The sequence below is a fragment of the Prinia subflava genome, chromosome W (genome assembly GCF_021018805.1).
Source record: "Prinia subflava isolate CZ2003 ecotype Zambia chromosome W, Cam_Psub_1.2, whole genome shotgun sequence".
In the NCBI taxonomy this organism is placed as follows: Eukaryota; Metazoa; Chordata; class Aves; order Passeriformes; family Cisticolidae; genus Prinia; species Prinia subflava.
The window spans coordinates 10,432,236-10,459,240 of NC_086282.1; the positions used below are offsets into that span (position 1 = coordinate 10,432,236).

Consider the following 27,005-nt stretch of genomic DNA (forward strand, 5'->3'; position numbering starts at 1 on the left):
GGTAGAGACAATTGGGAGTAAGTTCACTTCAGGAAGAAGGGAGGTGGGGGGAAAGGTGTTTTTGCAATTTGCCTTTATTTCTCATTACCCTACTCTGATTTGATTGGTAATAAATCCATTTTTCCCAGAGAAAAAGGAAGAAAAAGTCTGCCTCACGTAGCAGCTAAACTCAACAAAAGAAACCTTTATGTGTCACCAGAGTTCTTTGTTTCAGTAGTCAAGTCATAATGTAACCCGTGAATTTCAAAGACCTGAGGTGCAAGCAGGGAGAGAAATCAACATCCTGTAAAAAAAACCCACATCATTAGGAAAAGACATAGACAAAATCCTTGCTGTTTTCTCTTCCCACAAGCACATTTACACCATCTCTCACTCACCATGGGCAAACGTTGTTAAGAGCATTGTGAAGAACAGCAGCTGTGATGACCACATGACTGTGAATGAGAGCATGAAAGTATCCCAGCAAACAAGGGTTCAAATAAAAAGGTGAGCGTCCTCCTGCACTTGCTTCTAAAACTTCAACTGTTGTTGGCCTTCAATTCACATCCAAAAAGGGGGGGAAAAAGCCAATAAAAAAAAAAAATAAAAAAACCCCACAGCCAGTATCCAGAGTCTGAGACCTACAAAAGAGAAAGGAAAAAAATACTGCAGTTAGTAAAACAGTAAGATAGGTGTTTTCAATCAAGTCTTGTTGCGGTTCTTTGCTGCCAGCAGCTGTAAAGGCAAATGTGTCTTCCCTACTCCCTGGCCGTTCAGATGCATGCACATTCCTACATAAAATAGGTATTAGAACTTATGCCTGTGCAGAGAACCAGTTACCAGTTGGTGGATAACCTGTGCTCTGCTTCCTCTCTCAAAAGAGGGCCCCAGACAGCAGTTTTGAACAAAAAAGCTAAGACCTTTCCCTCCCTTTTGCATTTCTGTCATGCCTCCGCTGTGGATGCTGATGGCAAGATACCAGGCCAGGCAGTGGGATTAGTAACAAAGCTTGGGAGTATTTCCACTGATGATATGCCAAACAGCCTCTCTTTGTTTGAGGCAACCTGTATGGCCTTTAATCACTGAATCTGGACCAGGCTTTGAACCCAAGCAGAGCCCAAAGTCATCCTTATCCTATAACCAGCTACTTTCTAGTCACTGCCAGCTACTCACTGCTAGTCGAGCTCTGCAGTTATTTATTGTGAAATTAAAAATATTGGTCTTGTCCATCCCACGTACTTACAGGAAAGCGCAGGGAAATCTGAATCCATGCTTGAATAGAAACATTCGCTCATTTAACCAGAAAACATATTCCAGCTTTCCATCATTTTAATCTCTCCAGAAGGGGCTAGATGGCCACAGTGACTCAAACTTGGCAGGAAAAAAACAACTATACAGAGTTAAACTGCAGCAGCAGTTTGAAACTTAGCTCCCCACTGACTTTAAAATGATGAGGAAATATGAGGAATTGAAAACTACTTTACATATCTGTTTTGAACTCCTTAGACTCTGCAGTCCTCACAGTACTGGTCTAATTAAAAACCTCTCCAAAATCTCTGATCAACAGAAGTTATTCTTCTCTGAGCACAGAAGCTGTTTTTGCCAACTTTTTTTCTTACCCAAAACCAAGTCTGAGCCAAAAAGCTGTATGAAAAAACTGTGCTGCATGCCATTGTGATGTGGGTATATTTCTGAAAGTCTGACATGACAAAGTGGCCTTTGTTTTGCTTCCTATCTTTACTGATGAACTAAATAAAACCCCATATTGTTCAGAACCAAAGTCTATAAAGAAGCTCCATTTTTTTTAATAAATATATCTTTCACTGCCAAGATTTTATTCTCTCACTTGACTCTCCTCCCAAGTCTGTCCCTGAAATTTCTTCACTCAAATGTAGCATTTAGTTTCCATAGTTTTTTTCTCATCTCTGTATGTGAGGTTACTAAATCCAAGGTCAATCTGCAGTCAAGTGGCTTCTTTGTGGACATCCTTGAAATTAAAACCTTGCTCGAGCTGGGACTAATCAAAATGGTCATTGATAATATTAAAAGTCTGTTTTTCAAATGGGGAAGAGCCTCATAAATATTTTAAATTGTACATTCAAAACAGTGATCAAGTTTTGCATTTGTATTTTAGTAGGCTACCAGTACACATCAAACTACAGCACTACCATTATTTATGCATGCTTTTTCTATAGCATCCTTATAAAGTTTCAAAAGTGAGAAGCTTTTTGTGCTAGAAAATTTGAAAAGGCATACAGAAATGAGTGAAAGCTATCCAAACACAGGTACACTTCCCTGAAGCAAAAGCTCAGTCAGGCAGTGAAGGAGCAAAGGTTTGTTTTCGATTTTTATTTGCTTAATTTAAATCAGTTCTGAATAATCTAAGCCTGTTAAAAAGAGATAACATTATGGTGCAGTAAAAGGGTTTGGGGTATAACTGAAGAAACCATAAAATAATTAGGCTCTGTCCTAGAGAAGGGATAATTGTCAGCAAAATACTTACACAGAGCCATGTAAATTTTTTTCATCTGTCTATACATTCCTGCAGGATAGGATTCAAAGATTTTTTTCCTGTCATCTCATGGGCTGAGGCTGAATGAGCAAAGCATTCACACACCCTCTGCAAAGTCCAAAAAATGATTTTTGAGAACTAATGTCTTAGAACCATAAGAGCCATGAATAAACATTTTATCCTCCTGGAAAGCACATTATTGAGTCACAAAGTTCCTGTGCAAAAGAGACAACAGGACTAGGTCATCATTATGCACCATTTACTGCAGTTGTAAATCTGACCAAATATTCTCTGCCCTACCATCCTTCCTGCCAGAGGAGAACACGCCAGAGCCATAGCCTGTCGGGTGGTGTTTGCACACCTTGGCTGGCACAACCTTGTCCTTAAAACTTGCTTCTGCAAAGCCTTCAACTCTTTCAGCTTAAGCTCACACACAAATATTACCAAATACACAGTGTGTCTGGAGACATACCAGCTGTGTTTAACAACACAGGGCACCATTAGATCAACCAAATACAATGGAATGCTGCAAAATTCTGGGTGGGTTTGTATTTCACGAAATCAAATAATCACAGTGTGTTTGTGAACTGGATATCTGCAGGGAAACAGCTACATAGGAAATGAGTGGAACAACCCTTTTTCTTAATGGCCACTCAACTCCTACAAGCAGCATTGTAAAACACAGAAAGAGGCCTGCAAAACAGAATTCATTTCATCGTTGGATTACCTCCAGATAAAGTACAGCCAAAGAGAGAAACTAGAGGAAACAGTTCACTATCTGTGAACTGCTCCGTGCAGAGTGTTACATTTATTGATGCAAGAAAAGGATACACTATCACAGTGAAAAATTTAAGGGCTTGATTTAAGGAGTTTGGACTTTAACCACAAAGATGATGCAGCCTACGTTGATTTAAGAGAAAGTTCTTCTCCTCACTGACCTTTATGCCCAAAGGCCTGCCCCTGACATCTTCACAGTCTGATCTGCTACATCACCCAAACAAGAATTGCATGCTTGCAGTTTTATCTTTCCCGGAGCTTCTCAAGATCAATCTGATCTTGGCTGCCTTGGTGCTCCTGGATAGGGAGTACCGCTAAGAAATGGTCTGTTACATTCCCTTGTGGGAATGGTTTCTTCCCCCTCAGGGACCCCTGGAACTCCTGTCATGTAGTCTGACCCTTCCTTCCCTTTCTGACCCCATTGGCTGTGTGCCAACTTGCCCCTCCCTCAGAAGTCCTGAGAAAAGACCCTGTCCCCCTGGGGACTTCCTCTCTTTCCCTGGACACCACCTGGAAATAAACATCACTGCAGCTAAGGGTGAGAGCCTCTTTTGAATCCTTTTTCCTGTCTCTTTGATATATTCCTCCAAGGCCTGAGAAGGACTGAGCTAGCTTAGACCCTTAAGGGAAATAAAGGAGGTTTATTTATCAATTGGTGCCCCACGTTGGGCACCATCTGTTGTTTAAATTTTCGGGGGCCTCCCGGGGAGGGTCCCCCGGGAGACCCCTGGGGTCCTTGGGTCGTGGGGTTCCCGTGCTGGCCGGCAAAGAGACTTCAGACACTGGTGGGATGCTGATCAGATGAGGGTTTATTCAGAGTCCCACTCCAGGCAGGGAGCATGGTCCTGCGGGAGTGGGGGAAGGGAAGGGGAGAGGGGGAAGGGAGGAGAGGGAAGGGGAGCGTCCGGAGGCCTCCAGGGGAAGAAGGGCAAAGAGGGTGAACCCCCTTGCATTAACATTCTTATCACAGAGGTTCAAAAGGGGCGCAGATACATTCTCTAGCCAATCAGGTTACAGATAACTTGATACTGCAGGGAGTGTACAGACTTGGGATAAACCATACATTTTCCAGGGGTGAGCTAGAACAAACCATTTCCATAAAATGCAATCCCACAATGGTCTGATGGTATGAGTCAGGGTAGAAAGTGACCTATTGTCTTACAGGGAGATAAGAGAGGGTCCAAGAGCAGGAGAGGGGTTATTTGGTCCAGTCACCATGATTAGGCATTTCTTTGCCTTTAGGCAACTGACCGCCAGAGAGGCCTCTCAGGCCTCATTGCTGCAACATGCAGTTCCCAAAAATCCAGCTCAAAGTGCTACTGACAGAATAGGAGAAAGCTAAATAAAGGAAACTAAGGCCTTGTAGTGAAGAGATGAGCAGTGAAGTATTCATCAAGGCGTTGTTCATAAAAGAGCATTATAGATACACTGACAAGTTCAACATCTACCCAATTCTGTTCTTCAGTAGTTGATGTCAAGCAGCACATGGAGCATTTTCTGAGCTCATCTGTCAACAGTCTACAGGGAGGGTGAAAACGAAACCAGTTCATGTGGTGAGTGAACAGATAGGCTGAATTCAAAGCAGAATTCAGAGCAGTGCAAGCCAAACCTGTCAGAACTCCATTTAATTACTGCCTTCTTCCAAACACAAGCATTTGCACCTGCACAAGGCTGTACACTACCCTTCTCACATGGCAAAAGCTGCTTCAGGTATCCAGCATTTTCTAGTCAGCCAGGGGAGGGGAGATAGTGTCTTACAAAGAGGCCCATTAGCAAGAGCCAGATAGAAATGCTGGCGTTTTCTTATCTGGTTTTACTTGCAGCAATTTCCTCCCCACCCCTGAAAATGTGCATAGCAAAATCAGTTTAAACAAATTAAGAATACGAGGATTGTTTTATATTTCTTAATAGAAAAGATTACAGCACTTATTCTCCTCCTTTGGCAAAGGTCACCTACTAAGTAAAAAATAAGCGTGGTGTTTCAAACAAATATTGATTAAATTCACTGTTTACAAGGGGAAATGTTTGGAAGTAATTAAACTCCTTGAAGCTGATGGTCTAAGCTGGAACCATGGCTGTAATTCCCCATTCTCAGCATCTGCTACTTGAGATAATTTATTTCAGGCAACATATTCAGAATTTTGCTAAGAAAGGCAAGAGAAATAACCCAGCAAGAAAAAATAAAACGTGCAATCTCTGCAAAATTAAATTAACTGCAATTTAATGTTAGAAAATTCCTTTAAGTAAGAGAATGAGCTGTATTTCCACTCCCATTATGAATGGCTAAACAGAAGAATTTCTGCAATACATTAGGCCATAGGTTGTTTGCAAAACACTTTTTTTTTGTTTCTTTTTTTGCAACATTACTAAAAAGGAAAGGTTTTGCTCCTCCAGTCTCTTTTCACCTTTATCCTATTTAAATTCATTTTCCCTGTCAGGTTTTTAGGATGTGGGTCCCTGGTCACTTTGTGGTGGCAGCAACACAAGCTGCCATGTAAAAGGCCACACAGGCATTACCAACTCTGTAACACAGGGAGCAGGGCAGGAGCAAGCTGCACTCCTGGCATTTCCACATGCACTTTCACTCACAGCCACTCACTGAAGTTACTGCTACATGGTCATTGATGGACAGACTACTCTGTGTGCATTTTTAAGAAGTCAGGAACATGTTTTGGAGACAAACAGAATTGTCTGTAAACTATTATCTCTGGCTGTGTTCAGCCCAGGAGAATGTTCATCCCATACCACAAATACTTATGAAGTCAGAGTTTGCACTGAGTACAGAGAACAAAAAACCCACTTTCATTTCTCAAAATAATGAGTTGTCCACAGCTTTTAGCTCTTTATTTCAAGTTTTTAGTTTGCCAGATGTGAGGAAGCACTGTGAGAGAGCCAGTGAGCCTTCTTAGGGTGACAGGACTCCTCAGCTCATGGTTCAAACTGCTCACATCTACATCCCCTTTCTGTACTGCAGACCCTGCTTCTGCTCTCACGCCTCGGCTGAGGCTGTGAACTCTGAAGGAAACACCTCAACCTCCTCACTCAGTATGTGCAAAACGACACAGTATTTTTAAATCACTTCTTCTGAGAAAGATTTTAAATGAGCACTTGCCCCTCTATTGCACTTAATTGTCATTCCTGTACATTAGTATTCATTTCATCCATACTGTTTGAAAAACCAAGACCATTCTACTTGTTATTTCCTCCCTTATACCTGATGTAGAGCTCTGAAATGTAATTTAAAAAAAAAACCTTAAAAACATACAACAATGACCACAAAGTCTAATAAGTTTGTGTTTATCCTGGATTCTTGGGTATCACTGCAGTGCTACTTATGCTTCCCTGATGGGAGCGGCCAGAGCAGCAAGGAGTCACTCTCAGCTCAAACCAGGCTCATCAACCACCCATTTAGGCTATAATTCAAAGTGACAAAGAGCTCTTAAGATGTTCTGCGGGATTTGCTGCAAAATAACTCTCAAGTGTTAACTGAGTTAATAATTTCAGATTAATCAAGCCTTTGATGAAAGCACACCTGAATACAGACCAACTGAATATAGTAGTGTCTTGGTTTGGAAAGACAGGTATCTGTCAGGGAAAACTGGAGTTTCCCTTGGAATGGAGAATGTAAAAAACCCCTCCCTCCAAATTATTTTAATTTTGCAATTAGGAGCTTTCAGGAAAAAATATGGGAATAGGAATAACAGTTCTTTATTAGGAATATTAAAAAAATACAAATGCAGTAATACAAAAAAACCACAAAAACAACAAAAAAAAAAAAGGCAAGAAGAAAAAAAAAATCCTTGAAAACCCTGATGGAGTCAGGAATACAACCTGACACCCTGTTGGCCGGGGTGTTGGAAGCAGTCCAAATAAGTCCTCCTGGAGTTACAGATGTGGTTCTGTTGGAGTAGAGATGATCCTGTAGACAGGTTCAGTGGTGGTGAGATGAATCTAGACTTCCTCTGGGAATCCAGTGGAAAACAGGATGCCTGGGGTCTCTAGGTCCCCATTTTTATCTGGGTAGGGAATAGTTGGCTCCTCTCCACTGGGTGGAGCATCTCACAATGAGATGATGTAATGTGTCATGTCATTGGTGAGCCTTAATGGCCCATTAACAGAGGATATCCCCTGAGGGTGGACAAAGTTGATGAGAGAAACACTGCCCCACCTGGTTTTAACAGATGGTCTATTATCAGAAGGCATCCACCACCCTCCCCCCTGGAGTTACAAGAGATAAAGAAAAAATAAACTATCCCCCAACTGCTTTCTACTGATGAAACAGAATACACATTTTTGGTTACATAACCCAAGACAAGTAGTTTTTGGTTTGTTTGGTTTTTTGTTTGTTTTTTTTTTCCCTGTGTAGGTGGAATAGAGGCTTTTGTGCTGCTCCAGATGTCAAAAGGGGAACTTGAGCTATCAGCTGGTTTTTGGTTTTCCCATTCAGTCCAGAATCAAAGCCATTTCAGCATAAAATGATACTTATACTAATAGTGAAGCCATTCACATACCATTTGACTACACATGAAGGATGGTGGGAAGTAACAGAGAGAGAAAAGTTAAGAGTCTTGAAAATATGGTCTAGAAGCTTAGAAAGAATGTACTGAATTGTACATCTGAATATCACAGCTACTAAATGTTCCAGACTTTCCTTAAGTGCCTGCTGGTTATCCTTGGCAATATACTTGTTATAAATGCCAGGACAAATTTATTGCCAAATTCAATAATTTGGTTTATTAAAATTCAAATCACAAAATTTGGAATCAAATTATAACAATTTTAAGCAATAAAAACAAAACAATACGAACCCCACAACAGCGACACTTACTTGACAGAATTTCTCCCGGGAAAAGTTGAGCCAAGGGTGACCCCAGAGACACAGGACCTGGCAGCCGGTGTATCTAGCTGGGTTCACACCTTTGCCCACCTAAAGGCCCAACTTAAATACCCTTAACTTCCCCCTGGGCAACCTTTCTCCCATTGTTTCTCTAATCATCAGCCATTAACTTTGTTTACACTAAATCCCGAAAGGGTCCCCGGCACATTCAAGTGCTAATGTCTAGAGTTAGTCCTTGCTTTGAGTAACTGTCCTAGAAGTGTGTGATGATCCTGTTGGCATGTAGCATTTGATCGTTGCAAGTCCTTGTTGGCACGTATCATTTGATCAATGAAAGTCTCAATGAGTTTAGCTGCATGTAGGCAGGGGTAAGTCATCAGTGCCTCGTGTTCTCACCTTCTATTTTTAGGACCCGGAAGATCAGGAGAGGTGCTTTACAGAAGTGCGTGAAACGTGCGGGTTGAGCAGACACACGTACCTTTATACAATATATTACAGTTCCCAATCTATAATTATTTATAGAACATGAATTAAATAACTCTATTTTCCACAACTCCCCCATTTCTCTTCTTTTGTCAACAATTTTAATTCATGTTTTATATTTAGCCTAATTGTTTTCCTCTCTTGAGTTTCTCGTTCCTTGGAGAAACACCTGACCAGCGATTCCTGAACCATGTTTGCCTTTTTTGCTTTTCTTCTATCTTTCTAATTCCCATGTCCCTGACTGCCTTTGAGTGCCAGCTAGTTACTTGTGTCTTAACAGGGGTAACTTTTTGGAGGAGCCTTATGTCACAGGGCTGGCCCTTCACCGAGCGCACAGCCTGGTTCACACTCCTAGAGTGATCCGCAGAAGCTCCCCTCTGTCTGGCCCAGCGTCTGTCGGGTTGCAACCGAACAACGGGGAAGTTTTTCTCTTCGCGACAGCAGGGGCTCTCTGCTCGGACCCTCGGGGTGGTTCAGACGGCATACCTCCTTTTAAAAGCTCTCCACTGAGATTACTTTACTTGCTCTGCCACACACGGCACTACATTAGTTCGACGGCACTCAGTGGCTAACACTTGGGCTTTTAGATCTAATTTTCCCTTTAACCCCTTTTCGTATATTGAATACCACCCGGGATAATCTGGTTCTATCAATCCCAAACGTGTGGCACAGTCTAAGAATCGCATAGTCAGAGTCTGTTCTTCCTCAGAACACCTGTGGCATAACCCCAGCGGCCTCCACCCCCACTTGCAGTGCACCACCCAAATTTCAAGACAATAATTGTATTTGAAATGGATATATGGATTGCAGGGGCATCCAGGTTCAGAGCAGCGCATGGATATTTCTTCTGCCATTTGTTTCTGATATCCTGGGGGTGGAGTTCCTTCTCTTTAAATTTCTGGAGCTCCGGATTCACCCTTCCTGATGTTCTAACACCTGTTAAAAACAAAACAGGGGAACCCTCCAAAACTGAGGGGTTAGCACAGACTACACCTTTGTCACATGAAAAAAAACCCTCTTTTTCCAGAATCTATCTGATTTTATAAATTAACATCTTGAAGCTCTCTCACAGCTGGCTTCAAATTAAATTTATCAATTCAGATCTAGGTATAATGCAAGTTTAATTTTTAACCGTACTTTTTGAAAAATCTCCGGAAATACCTTACAGGAAGAAAACATGCTACGACTATTATTCAGACAATCTGAATATTTGAATGAGTTTTCTAGCTCATAATTCACTCATCCCCTTTATACAGAATAATTTACAATTCTTCATACGACTCAAAATCTTCTTTTCACACAAGAATGATTTAATTCCTTATCTAGAATTTAAAGAACTCAATACAAAATTCAAAAAAAATCCTCTTTTTTTTTTTTTTGTACTGTTACAGGAAAAATTAAAATTAACAGAAAGAGAATTTTACTTCTTATTAAACGAGGTTTATACTGAAACATACAAACAATTCTTTTTACATTCTACCAATACTTCTGACAATGTCCACTGGATATATAGCGAGTAAACAATAAACACTAAGACTACTCTAAATCCCATAGCATTAACACAGGTTTTAGCTTTTTAAAGAAAAATTCAGTTTAAAAAAATCATAGACAAGCACAAACAATTTGGGCTTATTTCAAGAACCAAACTCAGCACATTCAGAGTGATTTGGTATACAGACAAACATTCATAAAACCCCGTATCCTGCAACGTTTTTAGACACCAGCAGTTTAAGGTTACACACATCTTCCCTCAGTTTCTGCAGTCTCAGTGCAATGAGTCCGCACTACTGCTAATTAACTGAACTACAAATTTATATTTCAGGCCCCTACCCAGCGCGGCAAGATACAATCCACAGTAATAGCTGAAGTGACCACTTCGACAGGGAGCCAATTCAAACAATCAGTGAGCAGGACAACGTAATGAGGGATAACCTTTAAGCAACATTTGTACCTAATACAAATTAAAAGAAAAACTTAAGACCTCACCCATAATCCTGGGGGAGTATTTTAACAAGACATAGAAAAAACAAGGCACACTAAATAGAAGAAAATGATATTACAAATAGCAGAACTTATTCTTTTACCACTTATAGAATATTCTAGACATATACAGATGCTATAAGAACAATACTGGCAGCAATATAAAAATGGCATCGCCTCAGGCACTTCTAACTTATTGCGGGTCTGAGCTTTCTTCAGTTTTTATCAAAAGAAGTGAATAAAGTAGCAAGACTAACTCATCTGTTTTAGATGGAAGGCATCAAAAGCTATGGTTAAAATGCATCAAAATACTCTGTAATAAACCATGCATTACTTAAATTCGGAACTTAAGACTCAGAAAAGTTTTCCAAAGCCAGGAGTTACTGTAAACTTCAGGCCCCGGTAATCAGACAGCTTTATCTAGTGCAATTGTCAGAACATTAACACTACTGCTTTTTACCTCAGTCCAAAAAAACTTCACAAACTTAGCCTCTTTTAACAAGCAACTCGAGTTAACTTATGCCTAATTCTCAAAGCAAAGCTCCTGTATTTGCTATCCATTCTTGCGTATTATTAAACCTAAATACATGGCTCGAAGGACCACAAGCAAACACCGACCAAACTTAACACTGGTGACAAAATGCTGCCTCTCATACATCACTTACTATCTCCCCTGAAAACACAGGCACCAGGGCAACCTCAAGGTTCACATCCTCCAAATTGAGGAGCAAGTAAGAAGACATAATATCAAAGGGACAACACAAACCATCTCCTTCTAAGGAGTCAGTAATTAAAATTAAGAATCCCGATTCCCAACTAGATAAAATACATACAGAATAGGAACTGCAAAGAATAAAGAAAAATCCTGTAACTACCAACACAGAGAATTATACCACTTTCCTAACTTAATACTAGAATCCTGACTCCAATTACCATTCTAACACTATCTCGACAGAAAGATTTAGTTTCCTGCCTCTCAACAGCCGCTTTAATTTGGACTCCACCGGCTACATGCTTCAACCTTTTGAAAGAAAAACTTAAACACACAAAACCCTTGCAATACACTGTCTGCCAACAAAAATGCCATATTCCTGCTCAAGCTAACAGTCCGAATTCAAAATGTAGCAATTGTTTCAAACATAGACGAACTACATCCACCATACTATCAACATTTTGATTTGCACAAAATCCTCATATGCAGTAGACAGGCAACCAAAAGGAAGATATATTTTCAGCTTTTCAAGAACAAACACCTAGGTATTTCCCACGCATAAGTATAGCTCTCATTCTTGGTCTCTTCTCTCAATACTTTTATCCATTTTTGCTTCCTATTTCGCCTTACAGGGCGGTTTTCTGCTCCAGGCAGCCTCGTCTAGTCACTTTAAAACTGCCGCTTTCCTTCGTCTCCCGGCAACCATGGACTGACTCACCCTGCCGCTTGCGGGGGGGGAAGGGAGCGGGTTTCGTTCCTTTCCCTAAAAAGACTCCGCCGATCTCGTCCAGGAGAAAAAAAAAAAACCCTTTAAAGCAAAATACACAACTCTAGGGAGCCTCCAAAATGTATTCAGCCTGAAGTAAAAGATCTACCACCACTAAGGAAAAGAGTAAGCAAGATTCCTTTTAATTCCTTTTTCTATCTTTTTTCCTTTTGCAGACTTGCGTGAATTCTCGCATTTCTAATTTGCACGCTTCCCAACACTACTAGTTATTCTCTAATGCATTCTAATTCACCTTTGGTAATTTCTGTTTTGCTCTACTGTCTAGCTTAAATTTTTACGGGAATGCTTCTTTTTCCCCATTTTTCCTCCCGGGCCGTTCTTGCTCTCACACCAACTGTCCTACCCTGAATCCCTCCCGGGTTCTTCAAGATCTCCTTCGGGGGTCCTGGTTTTAGCCAGGGCTCTAACTGGTGTATACCTGTCTGGTTTATTCTTCCACCCTTCGTTTTTCTTACCCTTCTTCTCTTTTTCTCCATAGTTTAGCGTCGGTGGCCGAGGTGCGGGGTCAGGACCAGAAACGGGGGCAGGATTCCCTCTCGGGAATCTCCTTGAACGGGAGGGAGGTTTCTGGAGTGGCCGCTGAGCTCGGGGCTCCGCATGGGTCTCGGATGGCAGTGCTAACGCTGCCCCTGAGAAGGCCGGGGAGGAGGAAGGGGTAGGGGTAGGGGCTGACAGGATGTGGGCCACCGAGCCGTGAGAGAAGTTTATCCCGTAGTCTAGTTCATTCCGTGTTTCCCTTTCCTCAGAATACAGCTTTACTCGTACTCCATAATATAACAGAACATATGCCAGTTCCTCAAATTCTCTCCTTTTCTTCTTCGCTACATGTTCCCACAGAGCTTCCCACGCCCATTCGTCAAAAGTACCAAACACAGGCCATATAAGATTAGGTCCTATCTCCTTTCCTCCCCAAACATTCATACACAAATAAATCATCCGATCTTTAGATGCTCCTCTCCTAATTGGGCATTCTTGCCAACCTTGCAACAACTTTCCTAATGGACTTTTCCGAGGGATTTCAAGAGCAGCCCCCGCTGAGGTTTCCCTTAAGGAATCCTCCCGATCTCTAGTGAGATCTGATCCCATACTCCCCGTGGCACAGAAGTTATGGGATACTAAAAAATTAAATCCCGAGTTTCCGAACTCGGTGCCGTTAACTTAATGATCCAACGGATGACCGTTCCGTGGATGTTCGGTTAACCGCGGGGCTCTGTAACCACCACTGAAAAAATTGAAGGACCCCACTCCGTCGCGGTCAAGAAGGCTTACTCGTCCCCGAACTCAAAAAGGGACGTCCTCTTTCCTCCAGGACCCCTGGTGACCCCCACACCCCGTCGGGTAACACTCACATACGAAGCGAAATATCACGCATTCCAATCGCTTCCCCGTCGGTCGGCCATGTCCCTCGCGGGAGCAGCGGAAACGCGACCTTAAGGTCCGCTCTCGCTTCATGATAAATCACGTCTCATTCACACACACTCACACGCACATACACGTTCTCAAGCACTTGGTCACCCCACTCAACCACGCTATACTTACGGTCCTTTTCCTGCGTGGATTCTTCGTGCACTTAGATTTTTATGAGTGAAACAATACCGCGGTTCCAGGGGAAAACCCCTGCTGAGTTCCCGAGCCCCCCCCCAAGCTAGCTTGTCCTAATGCCTAATACCTTCGCTGTTGTGGGTTCTGGGTTCGTAAAGCCAGTTCATTCTTCCGGACTTACCCGCTCTGCCAGGCCGCTTTTTACGGCGGGGCACCCCCTGGTCAGAAGCAGGGATCCGTAGAATATTCAAAACTGGCCCCACGTTGGGCGCCAAAATTGTTATAAATGCCAGGACAAATTTATTACCAAATTCAATAATTTGGTTTATTAAAATTCAAATCACAAAATTTGGAATCAAATTATAACAATTTTAAGCAATAAAAACAAAACAATACGAACCCCACAACAGCGACACTTACTTGACAGAATTTCTCCCGGGAAAAGTTGAGCCAAGGGTGACCCCAGAGACACAGGACCTGGCAGCCGGTGTATCTAGCTGGGTTCACACCTTTGCCCACCTAAAGGCCCAACTTAAATACCCTTAACTTCCCCCTCGGCAACCTTTCTCCCATTGTTTCTCTAATCATCAGCCATTAACTTTGTTTACACTAAATCCCGAAAGGGTCCCCGGGCACATTCAAGGAAAGGGTCCCCGGGCACATTCAAGTGCTAATGTCTAGAGTTAGTCCTTGCTTTGAGTAACTGTCCTAGAAGTGTGTGATGATCCTGTTGGCACGTAGCATTTGATCGTTGCAAGTCCTTGTTGGCACGTATCATTTGATCAATGAAAGTCTCAATGAGTTTAGCTGCACGTAGGCAGGGGTAAGTCATCAGTGCCTCGTGTTCTCACCTTCTATTTTTAGGACCCGGAAGATCAGGAGAGGTGCTTTACAGAAGTTCGTGAAACGTGCGGGTTGAGCAGACACACATACCTTTATACAATATATTACAGTTCCCAATCTATAATTATTTATAGAACATGAATTAAATAACCCTATTTTCCACATACTTCATCACAGATTTAAGAGGAAAGTACACCATTCACAAGGTCCCTGCGTGTGTGCAAATATATGATAACACATGCAAAATTTATCATGTGAGGATGTGGTAAAATATGCAAATGTTTGTGTTGCATTACCACCCCAGATCAACGGGCTTTCTGAAAACTGATCACAAAAAACTTGGTACTCTCACTGGTTAAGCACCACCTGCTAAAGCAGATCACAGCTGGCAAGAAGCATGGCAGTCCCTCCACTCCAAACCCATCAGGGCAAAAAAAACCCTGTAAGTATTGGGAAAGCACCATAAACTTCTGATCACCTGGAAGAGTCCTATGTCATCACCATATACAGCAATCATTGGAGCAATGTTCTGAAAATTTTCAGGGAGGTGTTAAGATCTTTCTTAAAAATTTATTATACCTACAAAATACAGCCATCTTTCTCAAATATTTTAGTTGATAGCACATTTTTTATAGAGGGAAAATAATGCAGAGGCAAGCTCTCTTGACAGTATTGCCAACAGTTATGATTTCATTGCAAAACTCAATATGTGACAGCTCCTTGCAATAATAAAAATTTCAGCTTTCTTTTCAAGTGAATTTCTCCTTGCAGAAAGAAGCTTAAAAATAGGACCCAAATACAGCTCAGAGGCTCGGTAAACTGGTGGTAAATAAACATAATTCAACATATTTGATTTGAAATTCGCATGACTTTTAATCAAATCTCCTTTTTTTTTCTTTCCTGTGAATGATTCAGGATGTTGAAAGTCTGGGTTTGACAATACTCTTGCAGTGCTTATTTGCATTCCACAGAGCCTTTGGCAATTCGTTTGTGACAAATAAAACACGTGTGGTACGTGCATTGAAAATGCAGACAAGCTTATCACCAGGGTCAGCACAATTTTAATTTCCCTTTGCTACCATAAACTCAGCTTATATTTTGCAGCATTTCCTCTCCCACACATCCTGGCCCCATTTCTTCAAGAGCCTTACCACGGCTGTAATTGCAATGCCACAGATCCTGCACCGGGTCTTGCTTTAACGTAAAGAAGTGACAGCATCCAAGGAGAAAACTAGCCAAAGGAAGTGGCAGAAAATTCCATGACAGTTCAAATAGGGGAAGCGAAGTCTGATATTGGGACTAGAGGAGGACTACTCCTAAATGCCTCTGGATGCAGCCTTTAAAATACTTTTTTAATATTCATTTATACTCCCTATCACTCGCTCCCTGCTCTGGCTCCTTCATACCACCTTTAATTTTCTTCCTTTCCTCTTCCTGGCAGGAAAGGACCTCTTTAACTTGCATTGCTCCAGACTGACCACCAGCTGCAGGTATATATATAGAGAAACAGTTTAGTGACATTTACCTTCACTACAAGGATGGGATTTCTTGCTGAGGCATGCAGGGGAATGCAGGAAGGAGCCATTTCTCTTTTGCCTGAATCCATCAGGAGGCAGCCCAGAGCTCATATTAGTGGCCTCCTTGCCTCTATGCATCAGCCAGGAACAGGTGTTTGCTCCCTCCAAAAGCAGCATTATGTCAAAGAAGTTTCTTACTTACAAAGATGACAGTGGACCACTTTTTGTGAGCCCTGCAATTCAGAAAAGGAGGAACGGGCTGACTTATGTCCACCCTGGGGCACTCTCCTTCACAGCCCAGCTGGCCCCACAGTTTTTTGGCTATGAAGCTTAAAGAGAACAGTTAAAGACATCAACAGCTTCAGAGAAATGAGCCCTGCTGAGTTGAAGCACAAAGCCTGCCCCCGCTTTGATGGCTTGTTTCATGGGACCTGGCAGATAGCAACACATGAACCAAAAATACCAGGAACATGACTGCATTTCTTGTAGGAAGCAGTACTTTTGACAGTGCTGGGTTTCCTCAGCCTTTGACTCGCTCCAGCTCCAGTCACTACTTGCAAATACGACTGTATATAAGGAAACCCTGAAAAGACTGGATTTGTGAACAGGGGGAGTTACAGTGCGCTAGAGGCTGTAGCTAAGGTTCACCCAGTGCCAATACCAGGACTCAACACTGAACTTCCGATTGCTGGCATATCATAAATTTTGTTTTGCTAATTCTTGATATATAATTAAAGAATTTATTTATTTGGAATTGGCTGAACATTTATAACAGCTAGAATTTGTTCTTTTGGGACTACCTCAAAAAATGAGCATGAGAGAAATTTTGTCATATTTTTCAACAAAGCAGTCAACCTTAAACATTCATACCTACAAGAGAAAAAAAAGAAAGAAAAACTTTTTAGACCTGGAGACAAAGACCAGCCCAGCAGGTTGCTAGGAGAAAAATAAACAGTGCTTGATGCTGTATAAAAAGAGCGGGTAAGCAAAGCAAAGCCCTGCATACACTGCCTGGGAAAGCAACACAGGAACACAGAAGCAGCATTCTGCATCATAAAAAAAAAAAAAAAAAAAAAAAAAAAAGAAGAGAGATATGCATAGAGAAGAATAAAGGTTGCATCTAAACTTCTAGGTGTGGTATTCTCGAGTGAGGTGCATGCACAGAAACAACAGCAAAAGCAATAGGCCAAATTACTGAACAAAAAGTATTTACAGTTCCCTAAAGCAAATGTCTGTGTAGTAATAACCCATAGCCTGTTTTTCCACATTTTATCATGTTAATGAATTCTGTTGTGCATTAATCAAGAGTCGAACTGCTTTGATCTTTGGAGGGGAAAATAAAAATAAAGACATTTAATTATTGCACTCATTTTCTGCACAGATACTTTTTTTATTACTTATATTCTACTAACAGAGGTCATCATCTCACCCAAAGCCTAGTTATGAACGGTCTTGGGCATTCTCACAGGAAAACACAGCTTTCTTCCTCCTTACCCCTTCCTCCCTCATATTATCCAATCAACAAAAATGGCATGAAAACACTCCTTTGCAGAGAATAGAGCTGTAGAGAGAGAGGGGCTAGGGATTTCTGTGTGCCCTTCAACTCTGAAATCAAGCTTCAGCCAGTAAGTGGACTATTTCCAGCCAACTTTGATAACCAGTCATAAATACTCAACATCTCCTTAACCCCTGCAGAAGTAGCCCTTCAGAACAGCACCCAGTCCAGTCCCTAAGGAAAATACCCCTCAAACACTAGCTGAAAGACTGGAACTTTTTTTTGCTCTCTTCCTAATAAAGAGGATTGCATCACTACACACAACAGCGACTTCAAATCTGAAAGGGCCACTGTGTTACATCTGAGAGTCAACACTTCTCTCAGTACTACAAAGAAAATATTTTATATGAGAAGCTCTGCACGGATAAAATATTTATATAATACCGATCACACACACTCTCTTCCCTTCTGAAGTGAAACAAAGGCCAGATATTTCCAGATGAAACTACAAGAGGGATCTTAAGTAAACAGAACATTTAAACCTGGATGGAATTTCACCAGGAGCTTCCAGCTGAAGTTTCCACCCTCACATCCCAACTTGGCATCATAACAATATATATGGCAACCACCTCTTCTCCTGAGTGTTGTAATTTAAATTTTAAGGGGGTCCCCGTGGAGGGTTCCCCGGGAGCCCCCCGGGTCCTAGGTTCATTGGTATTTGCATGAAGGTAGGCAAGGAGACTCTAGACGGCTGGTGAGGTGCTGATGAGGTGAGGATTTATTTGGAGTTCGACCCCAGGAAGGCAGCATGGTCACTGAGGGAAAGGGGGAAGGGAAGGGGATAGGGGGAAGGGGAGAGAGGGAAGGGAAGAGCAGCAGAGCCTCCGGAGGCTTCAAGGGCAAAGAGAGAGAGCCCTCTCCGTTTGCACTCTTAACAGAGGGATTCAAAGTGGGTCGAACTCCAAATAAATCCTCACCTCATCAGCACCTCACCAGCCGTCTAGAGTCTCCTTGCCTACCTTCATGCAAATACCAACGAACCTAGGACCCGGGGGGCTCCTGGGGAACCCTCCACGGGGACCCCCCCCCTTAAATTTTAATTACAACAACTAGCATCTTAATTCTTGCAAAAAGTATTTTTTAAAGCCAAATACTTGCTTCTTGCAAAAGAAAAGCAAGTTTTGCAGAAGAAAATCTTACTCCAGTAAGCATGTGTGCTTTTTAATGGGTACTATCAAGTTTTCAAACAGTAAAATACTTGGGTGACTGAAAGGCTAAAATTATTTAATTCCTTGAGTGCTTTCTAGCACAAGTTAATTGTAAGGACAATCAGGAAAAATGTGCTTTTTAAGAGAATTATCTTGGGCGCTGAGTAAGGACTACGAGACACTTGTCCTCTTTTCATGCCTCATAGCTGAGGATCAGTAGCAACCACCTAAAGAGAAAATGCACTGGTTGTGAAATTTGCCAATATAACATGTGCCTGCCTCTATAAGCCTCAAACACATTTTTTAATGACCTATTTCATAGCAACAACCACTGAGAGGTCCACCAGAAAACTCAAAACAGGCTTTACCATGGAAGGTTATCTTAAATCCCAGAAAATGATGCAGTGTCATGTAAAGAATGGGAAGGGGGAAACCCCAAATTAAACTCAGAAATTTCTTAACTGCCTTTTTCTCCCCAGTTAAACTTGGGAGAAAACTTGGGAGTCCTACTTGACACCCTCTCAAATCATGGGATTGCAACTTACCTTTTAGCTAAACTACTGCAGGACGAGAGTGACTGCATTCAGTAACAATGCTCTCATTTGTAGTTTGTCCAACTGAAGCAACAAACTTCTATAACATTTTACATTTTAAAGTATGCATTGAATTGAGAATACTCAAGAAAGGATTATAAAGATTTAACTCAGTCACAGCTATCTCGCAAAATCAAATACCATCTAATACAGTCAGACTGGCTACAGCACTAGAAACTCTGCAAGAAACTTAATTATTCAGCTTCCATTATTTATGAGTAAACAGCAAATAACCTCATTTCCATATACCTGAGCATACCAGCTGTAAAATCTGAAGTAACACCTATATTTGTGGTATGCAAGTCCACTTCTGATTTTGCTCTTATTGCCTTGCTTCCACCTAGATAAAAAGCAAGATGTCTCAGTAGTCGAGGAACAACATTTAATTGCAGGAGTCACATTCAATTCAAAAGAAGAAATTAAGCACCTCTGGCAAATAGACGGCAAGATAATAATTGTGATGTATGGGCCTGTCTCTTGTGATATTTTGCAGGGGACTCTGTAAAATACCAGAATGTAGCTATGTTTGATAGGCAACATGAATTTGTGAGGAAGAGGGAGAATTTTGGTAACTCCCAAAATGTTTCCTGTGAAAGAAAGGCTGTAGCAAGATCAGGATTTCTTACAGAATAAAGGTTGAGCTATCCCAAACTGGGCCTCAGATTTGGGCCCAAGTAGTAGTAGATAAACCTGTGGCGCAGTTAGAGATTCACTTAAGGTGTATACATACTTTAGCTGGGACAGTTAGGATAGAAACACGGTCGCTGCCTTAAACTGAAATAGTTTACATACTTGCTCACGCTGAATGCCAATAGAAATGCACCTGCAACTGTAAACTATTCTGCACTGTATAAAACCAGCCATTTCGAGAATAAAGAGGAGAACGTATGTTATTAATCATATTGATTTGACCTGCGTTTGTTCCGTCTCCAACTCCAAACAGGGTCCCTGATTTCATCTGGCGCCCTTGAACAGGGACTTCTCTTTTCCTTTTTATTTTTGCTTAGATGCAGATTCTATTTGATTTTATTATGCTTAAATGCGCAGCTTAAATGTGGATTTTATTCTGATTTTTAAACTTTTCATTTAAATATGGATCTCGCCTCGACGCTGTCAAAGTCTCGGCCGTTTAGGTTGTTTTGTGTATAAGACTCGGACTGAACATTCAATCGAACGGGACACAAGCAACACTGAACTTACGGATCTGGGGTTTTGGAGAGCGTTTCATCTGCTTCAGCCGGAGGGGAACAGCGACATGCAGTGGAAGGGAGAGGTAAGCAGCTGACACAAGGGAGACAAAAGATTTTAAAAGCATGGAGAAGGCTTTTCGCGCAGCAGAGCAACTCTTAACAACAATTGCCTCAAAAAGGGGTGAAAAGATAAAAGAAACTGATATAGGACAGTTAACCCTATGGGTTCAGAAAAAAGGAAAGTTAAACCAGCCATCGCTTCTTTTTAGTGAAGCAGAATGAAAGGAAATAAGTGAATTATCATGGGACTCTGTTATTTCGCAAAGAAATAAATGCGAAGATTTGTTCAGAGTTAGGCGTGATTTGGAAAAAAGTGATAAATACCTTGAAAACGTTCGCTGCGAAAAGCAGAGCTGCCATTTGGGCTTTAAAAAAGGCAGCCCCTCCCTTCGAATCGGGGGTGTCCCTCTCCGAACCAAAAGAGCTGAAAAAACCATCTAAAGTAGCAAGGTTTTTCTGTATAAATTCCACGCATCCCGTCAGAGGGAAAGCCGCTCCGTTGTGCCCCTCCCTGCATAAAATATTAGATACAGCAAATAGCCGTGTGAGCCGAGCTCAGGAAGTGCTTTCACCAATGCCCGGGGAGAATGAGAGCGAATGAGAAACATCTCGGCCGCCAGGCTCAGGGGGCATGGTGAAAGACGAGGAGGCAGGCGGGGCCAAAGGCGGAGCGGGGCGGGCACAAGTGATGCAGCAAGGAGGCAGAGTTTGGGGCGGTGCCGAGAGCGGGGCAGTGTCAGCCTTCTCCCTGCCGGAAAAAGAGCTGACGTCACCAGCACATGTGACCAAAACAAACATAGCAGCCTCCATGTCGGCTTCCGAGAACTCAGACCCAATTCCATCTGAAGTTCCTGCTCCCCCGCAGCCTGCATCAGCGAAGTACGTCATCTGATCACTACTTCTCGACACGGGTGTGGACACTTCTACTATAAATCAACTGCATTGGCTGCCTAATCTGCCCCTGCAATCTCCCTACACCCACATTGTGGGGGTGGGCGGCATGAGTGTCTCCTTAAGGAGCACAGACACTATCAGTATTATTTTTGAAGACAATCAAGTCATTGTGACTCAACCCTATGTTATGCCAATGCCCGAAGAGCTTCCAGGATTGCTAGGCAGAGATGGTGAAGGCATGCAGTGAAGTGGACACACCTCAGCACGGCACATCAGTGCAGGTAAACAACTGAAGAAAGCTGTTTGGAAGGATCCTCCAAGGCCGAGATGAAGGAATTCTCACAGCACTTCAACAAGTGATTCAACAGAACAGCATGTGGACATTGTAAGAAAAGACCAAAAGGAGAAAATACAATCATTCGTTCCTTTGTTGTGGAGCAATCCATCATTGTGTAGGAAACACAATGTGAGAAAGGGACATCCTATCATAAAGAAGATAAAATAGAAAATGAAATGGAAATGAGCTTTTAGCCAGAGTTATTCATTGTGTGTAAGTTTGAGTTATGTTTCCACATGTTAATGTTGTTGAAATTGATTTTTGTGCGGTTTGGTTCGAGATTGAGTTACATATTGTTAAATATATAATTTTAAAGTTTATTTCAAGTTTGTACCCTGATAAGTTTAAGTTAAGTTTATATTTAAGTTTCAAGAAGTTTAATTAGTAATGAATTTATATTTTATTGATTTGCTGTATATGGATTCTATAAGGTTACTGCAAGTTGTAGATTTTTTGTCAAGATTTGTTTGTGCTGAATTTAAGTGTTGTTTGATTTAAAAGGTGATTTACAGTTTATAAAAGATATGTTTGTTTAATTTGTAAAGTTTAGTTATTTCTCTCCAGAAATGAAACAGTTTCAATTAAAATGATGATGATGGAACATTGATAAATAAGATTTGAGGAGAAGATGCAATTTGTTAGATCCTTGATTTTATTGTTGGTTGTGAATTGTTTCAGTCTTTTGTGTTTCATTTTGAATTAACAAGTGTATGAGACTCTAGAAATACAGTTTGACAAGTTGATATTTCAGTTAAGTTTTTTGCTTTGACATTTGTTTATAGGGTTTTTCAAAAGGCATTTGTCATTTTGAATTTTTCTATTTGTTTTTTTAGCCAGTGTTTTTTAGAAGGTCTTAAAGAGAGATACCTGAAGCATCACTGATGATTTCTCCATCACCTGTTGATCCTGTGATTGTTCCAATTAGTGCTCAGCTGTTTTCAAGAAAAGTTCCAGAAAGGACGAGTTCCTGAGTGATCTGATCAACTTTTCATCTTAAGTTTTAAGTACTTCTTTTGTGTAAAAATGTTATGACAGTTTGTTGTATTTTAGGCATTTTATGTTCATTGTTGTTAGAGGTTTTATTTAAAGGATATATTAAAGAGCATCACTCCAACTTGAAGTTTGGGTCCTGGCCAGACTCTGATTTAACTTGGACGGATGTTGTTTGCCAACAAAGCCCAGAGGTTTCTGCTCCAAAAAATAATATGCAGGTCTTCTTGACTTGGCAATTTGATCCTATTAGTATAACAGCTGACTCAACTTTGAAGTGAAACCTGATGTCCTTGCCCGAGAAAGAGTATCAGGATCTTCACTGAAGGAAAGTGTTTCAACAGTTTGCAGTCTCTGAGGTGATGGCAAAAATGATTTGATAATCATGTTTCATTTTCAGTAGTATGCCAATTTTTTTCTTTGTGTTGAACATTTTTATTTGAAGTCTTTTGTCATGCTATATAATACGCATGTCATGTTTTATATAGCGAAAGAGAAGAAGCATATTGAATGCAAATTTAAGCAGAATCCTGAATGTTGAAGAAAATTTAGTATGTTTGAAACTTTTGACAAGTTCTTTTGTAAAGTCCACTTCATCGATCGCTTATCTGTAGCTTTAAAAGATGCCCCAGATTTATCTGCAGAAGTGCAAGAACATCTATTTCGTTCCCTTGCCTTTGAGAATGCCAACTCACATACCAGGACTGTTTTATCCTCCCTTCCTCAAAGCTGTAGAGTCGATGAGATGCTAGTAAAAATTGCCAGAGCTGAACAAGACAACAAGACAGCAGCATTCACCACAGCCATGCAAGATGCCATAGAGCAACAGGGACACATCATTGCAGCTGCGTTGACAGAAAGCAACATCACCCATCCCAGTAACAACAGAGAAGCCTGCAGTCGTGATACATCACCAGGCAGTGAAGAAAAAGAGACCGCAAACAATTTTAGGACTTTATATTTAGAACCTGTGTACAGATGAATGGCAGAGACTAAGTACTGTGCTTTTATCTTTTTGCTTTTAATGACTAGGATCATAAAGTTTTTCTGGGTAAATCAAGTTGTGCTTTGCTTGTAACAGTGTATGCAAAAGTAGCGAGCCGTGCCACAGAGCCAGTTTGGATAGCTCAAAAGAAAAAGAGGGAGAATGTAGCAAGATCAAGATGTCTTATACAATAAAGGTTGAGCTATCCCAAACTGGGCCTCAGATTTGGGCCCATGTAGTAGTAGATAAACCTGTGGCGCAGTTAGAGATTCACTTAAGGTGTATACATGCTTCAGCTGGGACAGTTAGGATAGCTATACGGTCGCTACCTTAAACTGAAATAGTTTACATACTTGCTCACGCTGAATGCCAATAGAAATGCACCTGCAACTGTAAACTATTCTTCACTGTATAAAACCAGCCATTTCGAGAATAAAGGGGAGAACGTATGTTATTAATCATATTGGTTGGACCTGCGTTTGTTCCATCTCCAACCCCAAGAACAGGGTCCCTGATTTCAAAAGACTCCATTTCTCATTCCTCTGTAGGAGAAGGTTTCAAAAGCACTGCTGCTCTAATGCTAACTCATCTGAGGTCACTGGCAAAATTCTGCTGATTGTTGAAGGAAGATGCAGAATCGAGAGAGATTTTGCAAACATCACCCTAAGCCTAGCAAGCAGCAAGTAAATCCTTTGCTATTTAAGGCCATAGCTGGAAGTGAAACTGCAATAATGTACTTCATTTGATTATATGAAAGGCAATTCACTGTAAACAACAAACAGTAAGTCTTTACTACATCTTTACTTCAACTTATTTTACTGTAAGTGGACTAAGCACTGCAGTTTATAAAACAAGGGGATAAATGACAGAGAGAGATCAACTCTAAATATTTTGCTAAAGAAATCACACTTTTGTTCATTTTCTTCTCCCTATAAGGGAGATTCACAAGGCTAAAGCAGAAACACTGGACTTCAAAGTAACCAAAATTGGCAAATTGTGCAGAAAGATAGATAGTGTCATTGTTTAGCACTTGGCATCAGCTTGGATCTGAGCAAGGAAGAACACAAATTGCCTGTGATGGAAAAATCTATGAAATGTAAGAGAGCCAATTGATGGCTAAAATTCTAACATTAAGATCCTTTCATTCATTGCTTACTGTTATAAATGCCAATCCACTTTGCCAATTAAATATAATTTGGTTTATTAAAAAATAAAATTACAGAATTTCAGTAAAACCAACAAGCGGAGTTACGGTGACGATTACCCGGGATCGTCAGAGGGTGAATGGAAAGCAGCCTCTATCACACTGCAATCCCCCAGAGTTCACAAATTGTCCCCTTCTGGGGCCTGGGTTTTATACAGTTTATTTCGCCCCTGGCATAGGATTTCCCCACAGTTCTTTGTTTTCTTGGGGTGGCTATTCAAATGTATCGCTGTCCTTGGTCTGCTGAATGAGGTTTCCTCTAGGAGGGAGAAGTGTCAATTTCTTTCCTCTGGCGGATGACTGGAAGATGAAATTCTGAATGAACAGGTGTTCCCCTCCTATGATAAGGGTGATGGCCAGATGTTCATGGCTCAGCTGCTTCTGGGAGAAGGACTGATTTCTTATCTTGATGTGTCCTCTATTCTGATACCAATGGCAAAGTCTCCAGTTCCTGGCATTGCATTTTCCTCCTCTGAATGGTGGTTTCTGGGTTTTGCCTGTCTTGGGATTAGTCAGTTTCATGCCTGACTTTTACCAGTGCTACATTTTACAGAACATATTTACAGTTTACATGCACCAAAACACAAATTAACATACTATATTTACTACACTTACCTTACATTTACATCTGTTTCATTTCCAAAGCAGAGACCCCAAAGAGGCAGTGTCTGAACTGAAAGAGAACTTTATTCCAGCTAAGAGCAAGATCAAGACCTTCTTACCAAGATCCAAACTTACCATCAAAGAAAAAGCTAAATATCTGAAATTAATTTTCACCAAAGTAACATTTTTCCATTTGAGTTTTGCCTATCCTATTTACAGAAATATGGAGAGAAGACTTAAATTTGTTTTCTGATAGCAAGAAGGAGTAGGTTGCTCCCTGGCATCAGTGTCCCTTCTGACCGCACAATCCAACACAGCCTTTGCCCAAAGCTCACTTGCAGTGCAAACACAGCCAGCACAGTTCAGCAGTGCATCATACAGAAGCCCACAGACCGAGGTCCCAGCCAGGGCTGTCTCATTATGGAAGAAAACAGAAACAGCATTCCTAAATTGTATGTGATCACCAGGAACAATTTAGCATCAAATGCTTCAGAATCTGCATGTAAAAAGCCAAAGCACTGCATGCCAGTAGATTTCAGGCTGTAGATAGCCTTAGGGTGAGAGAGCAGGCAAGTCCAAATGGGACAGTTTGCTATCAGAAATTTATCACAGTTCATGCATTATTTCTTCCTCCTACATCAAGAATTAAACCCACTGATGTGGGGCTCAGATTGGCAGAGTGAAGGGGGGGAGAGATTACCCAAACAAGCACCTTGTCACAGCTTCAGTCACAGCTAGAGGGAGAAAGCAACGTTTGGCAGAGCTCCACTAATGTCAGAGGTCCAGTCTTCACCCATGAGGGTCTTGTTGTGTGCCACACATATTGACAGCAGGAAACAAAAATGCCTTTTCATGTTAAGCAGGTTGGGAAACTTCTAGGAGTTTCCCCCCCTTCTACAACTGCCCTTGTTTATAAAAAAACTCCAATACTGAGACTAACATAGTCCACTTCAAACACAAGAAAACCAGGTGGTTTTACAAGCCTGAGGCCTTTACAAGTCCCATCAACTGAAGAGAAAGGAGTTAATCAGCTCAGAGACAAGGAAATCATGCTGGCTTACATAGCAGCAGAACTGAATTTCACTCTGAGGCATCAGAGGTCCCTGGCTCACATGACTGTGTATGTCAGGACTTCTCAACCAACCTGCACATATCAGGGAAATCATGACAAAGTTACCTTTATCTCCTCCTTGAGAATTAAAATTATGTAAGTTCTCCCTTCAGAACACAAAAGATAGATATTTGCTCTTTCCAGAGCATTTCTGATCTAAATGATTTTTTCTGAATTTTACATTTTCCTGAAAATAATTATCAATTTCAGTATTTTTTTAAATTAGGTTTTCCTATTATCCAGTTGGAAATTACTTTTTCTGATAATATTTCAATCCATGACACTTCATTTTAAGAAACTAAGGTGCTCTTAACAGAAGATTTCAGTTGTGTTGAAGCATTCTGGCCGATACATTATTTTGATTAG

The 27,005-nt window shown here is 41.2% G+C and overlaps 1 protein-coding gene across 2 annotated transcripts in view; it reads right to left on the minus strand.

Annotated features, from left to right (window-relative positions):
• Positions 1-27,005, minus strand: part of LOC134563470 (adhesion G protein-coupled receptor L3-like) — a 694,578-nt gene that overhangs the window by 421,035 nt on the left and 246,538 nt on the right. For both annotated transcript variants that reach the window (XM_063421391.1, XM_063421389.1), the window contains exon 4: positions 378-620. In XM_063421391.1, coding sequence (XP_063277461.1) covers positions 378-450 — 73 coding nt within the window. In that variant the 5' untranslated portion in view covers positions 451-620. The remainder of the gene's footprint in view (positions 1-377; positions 621-27,005) is intronic.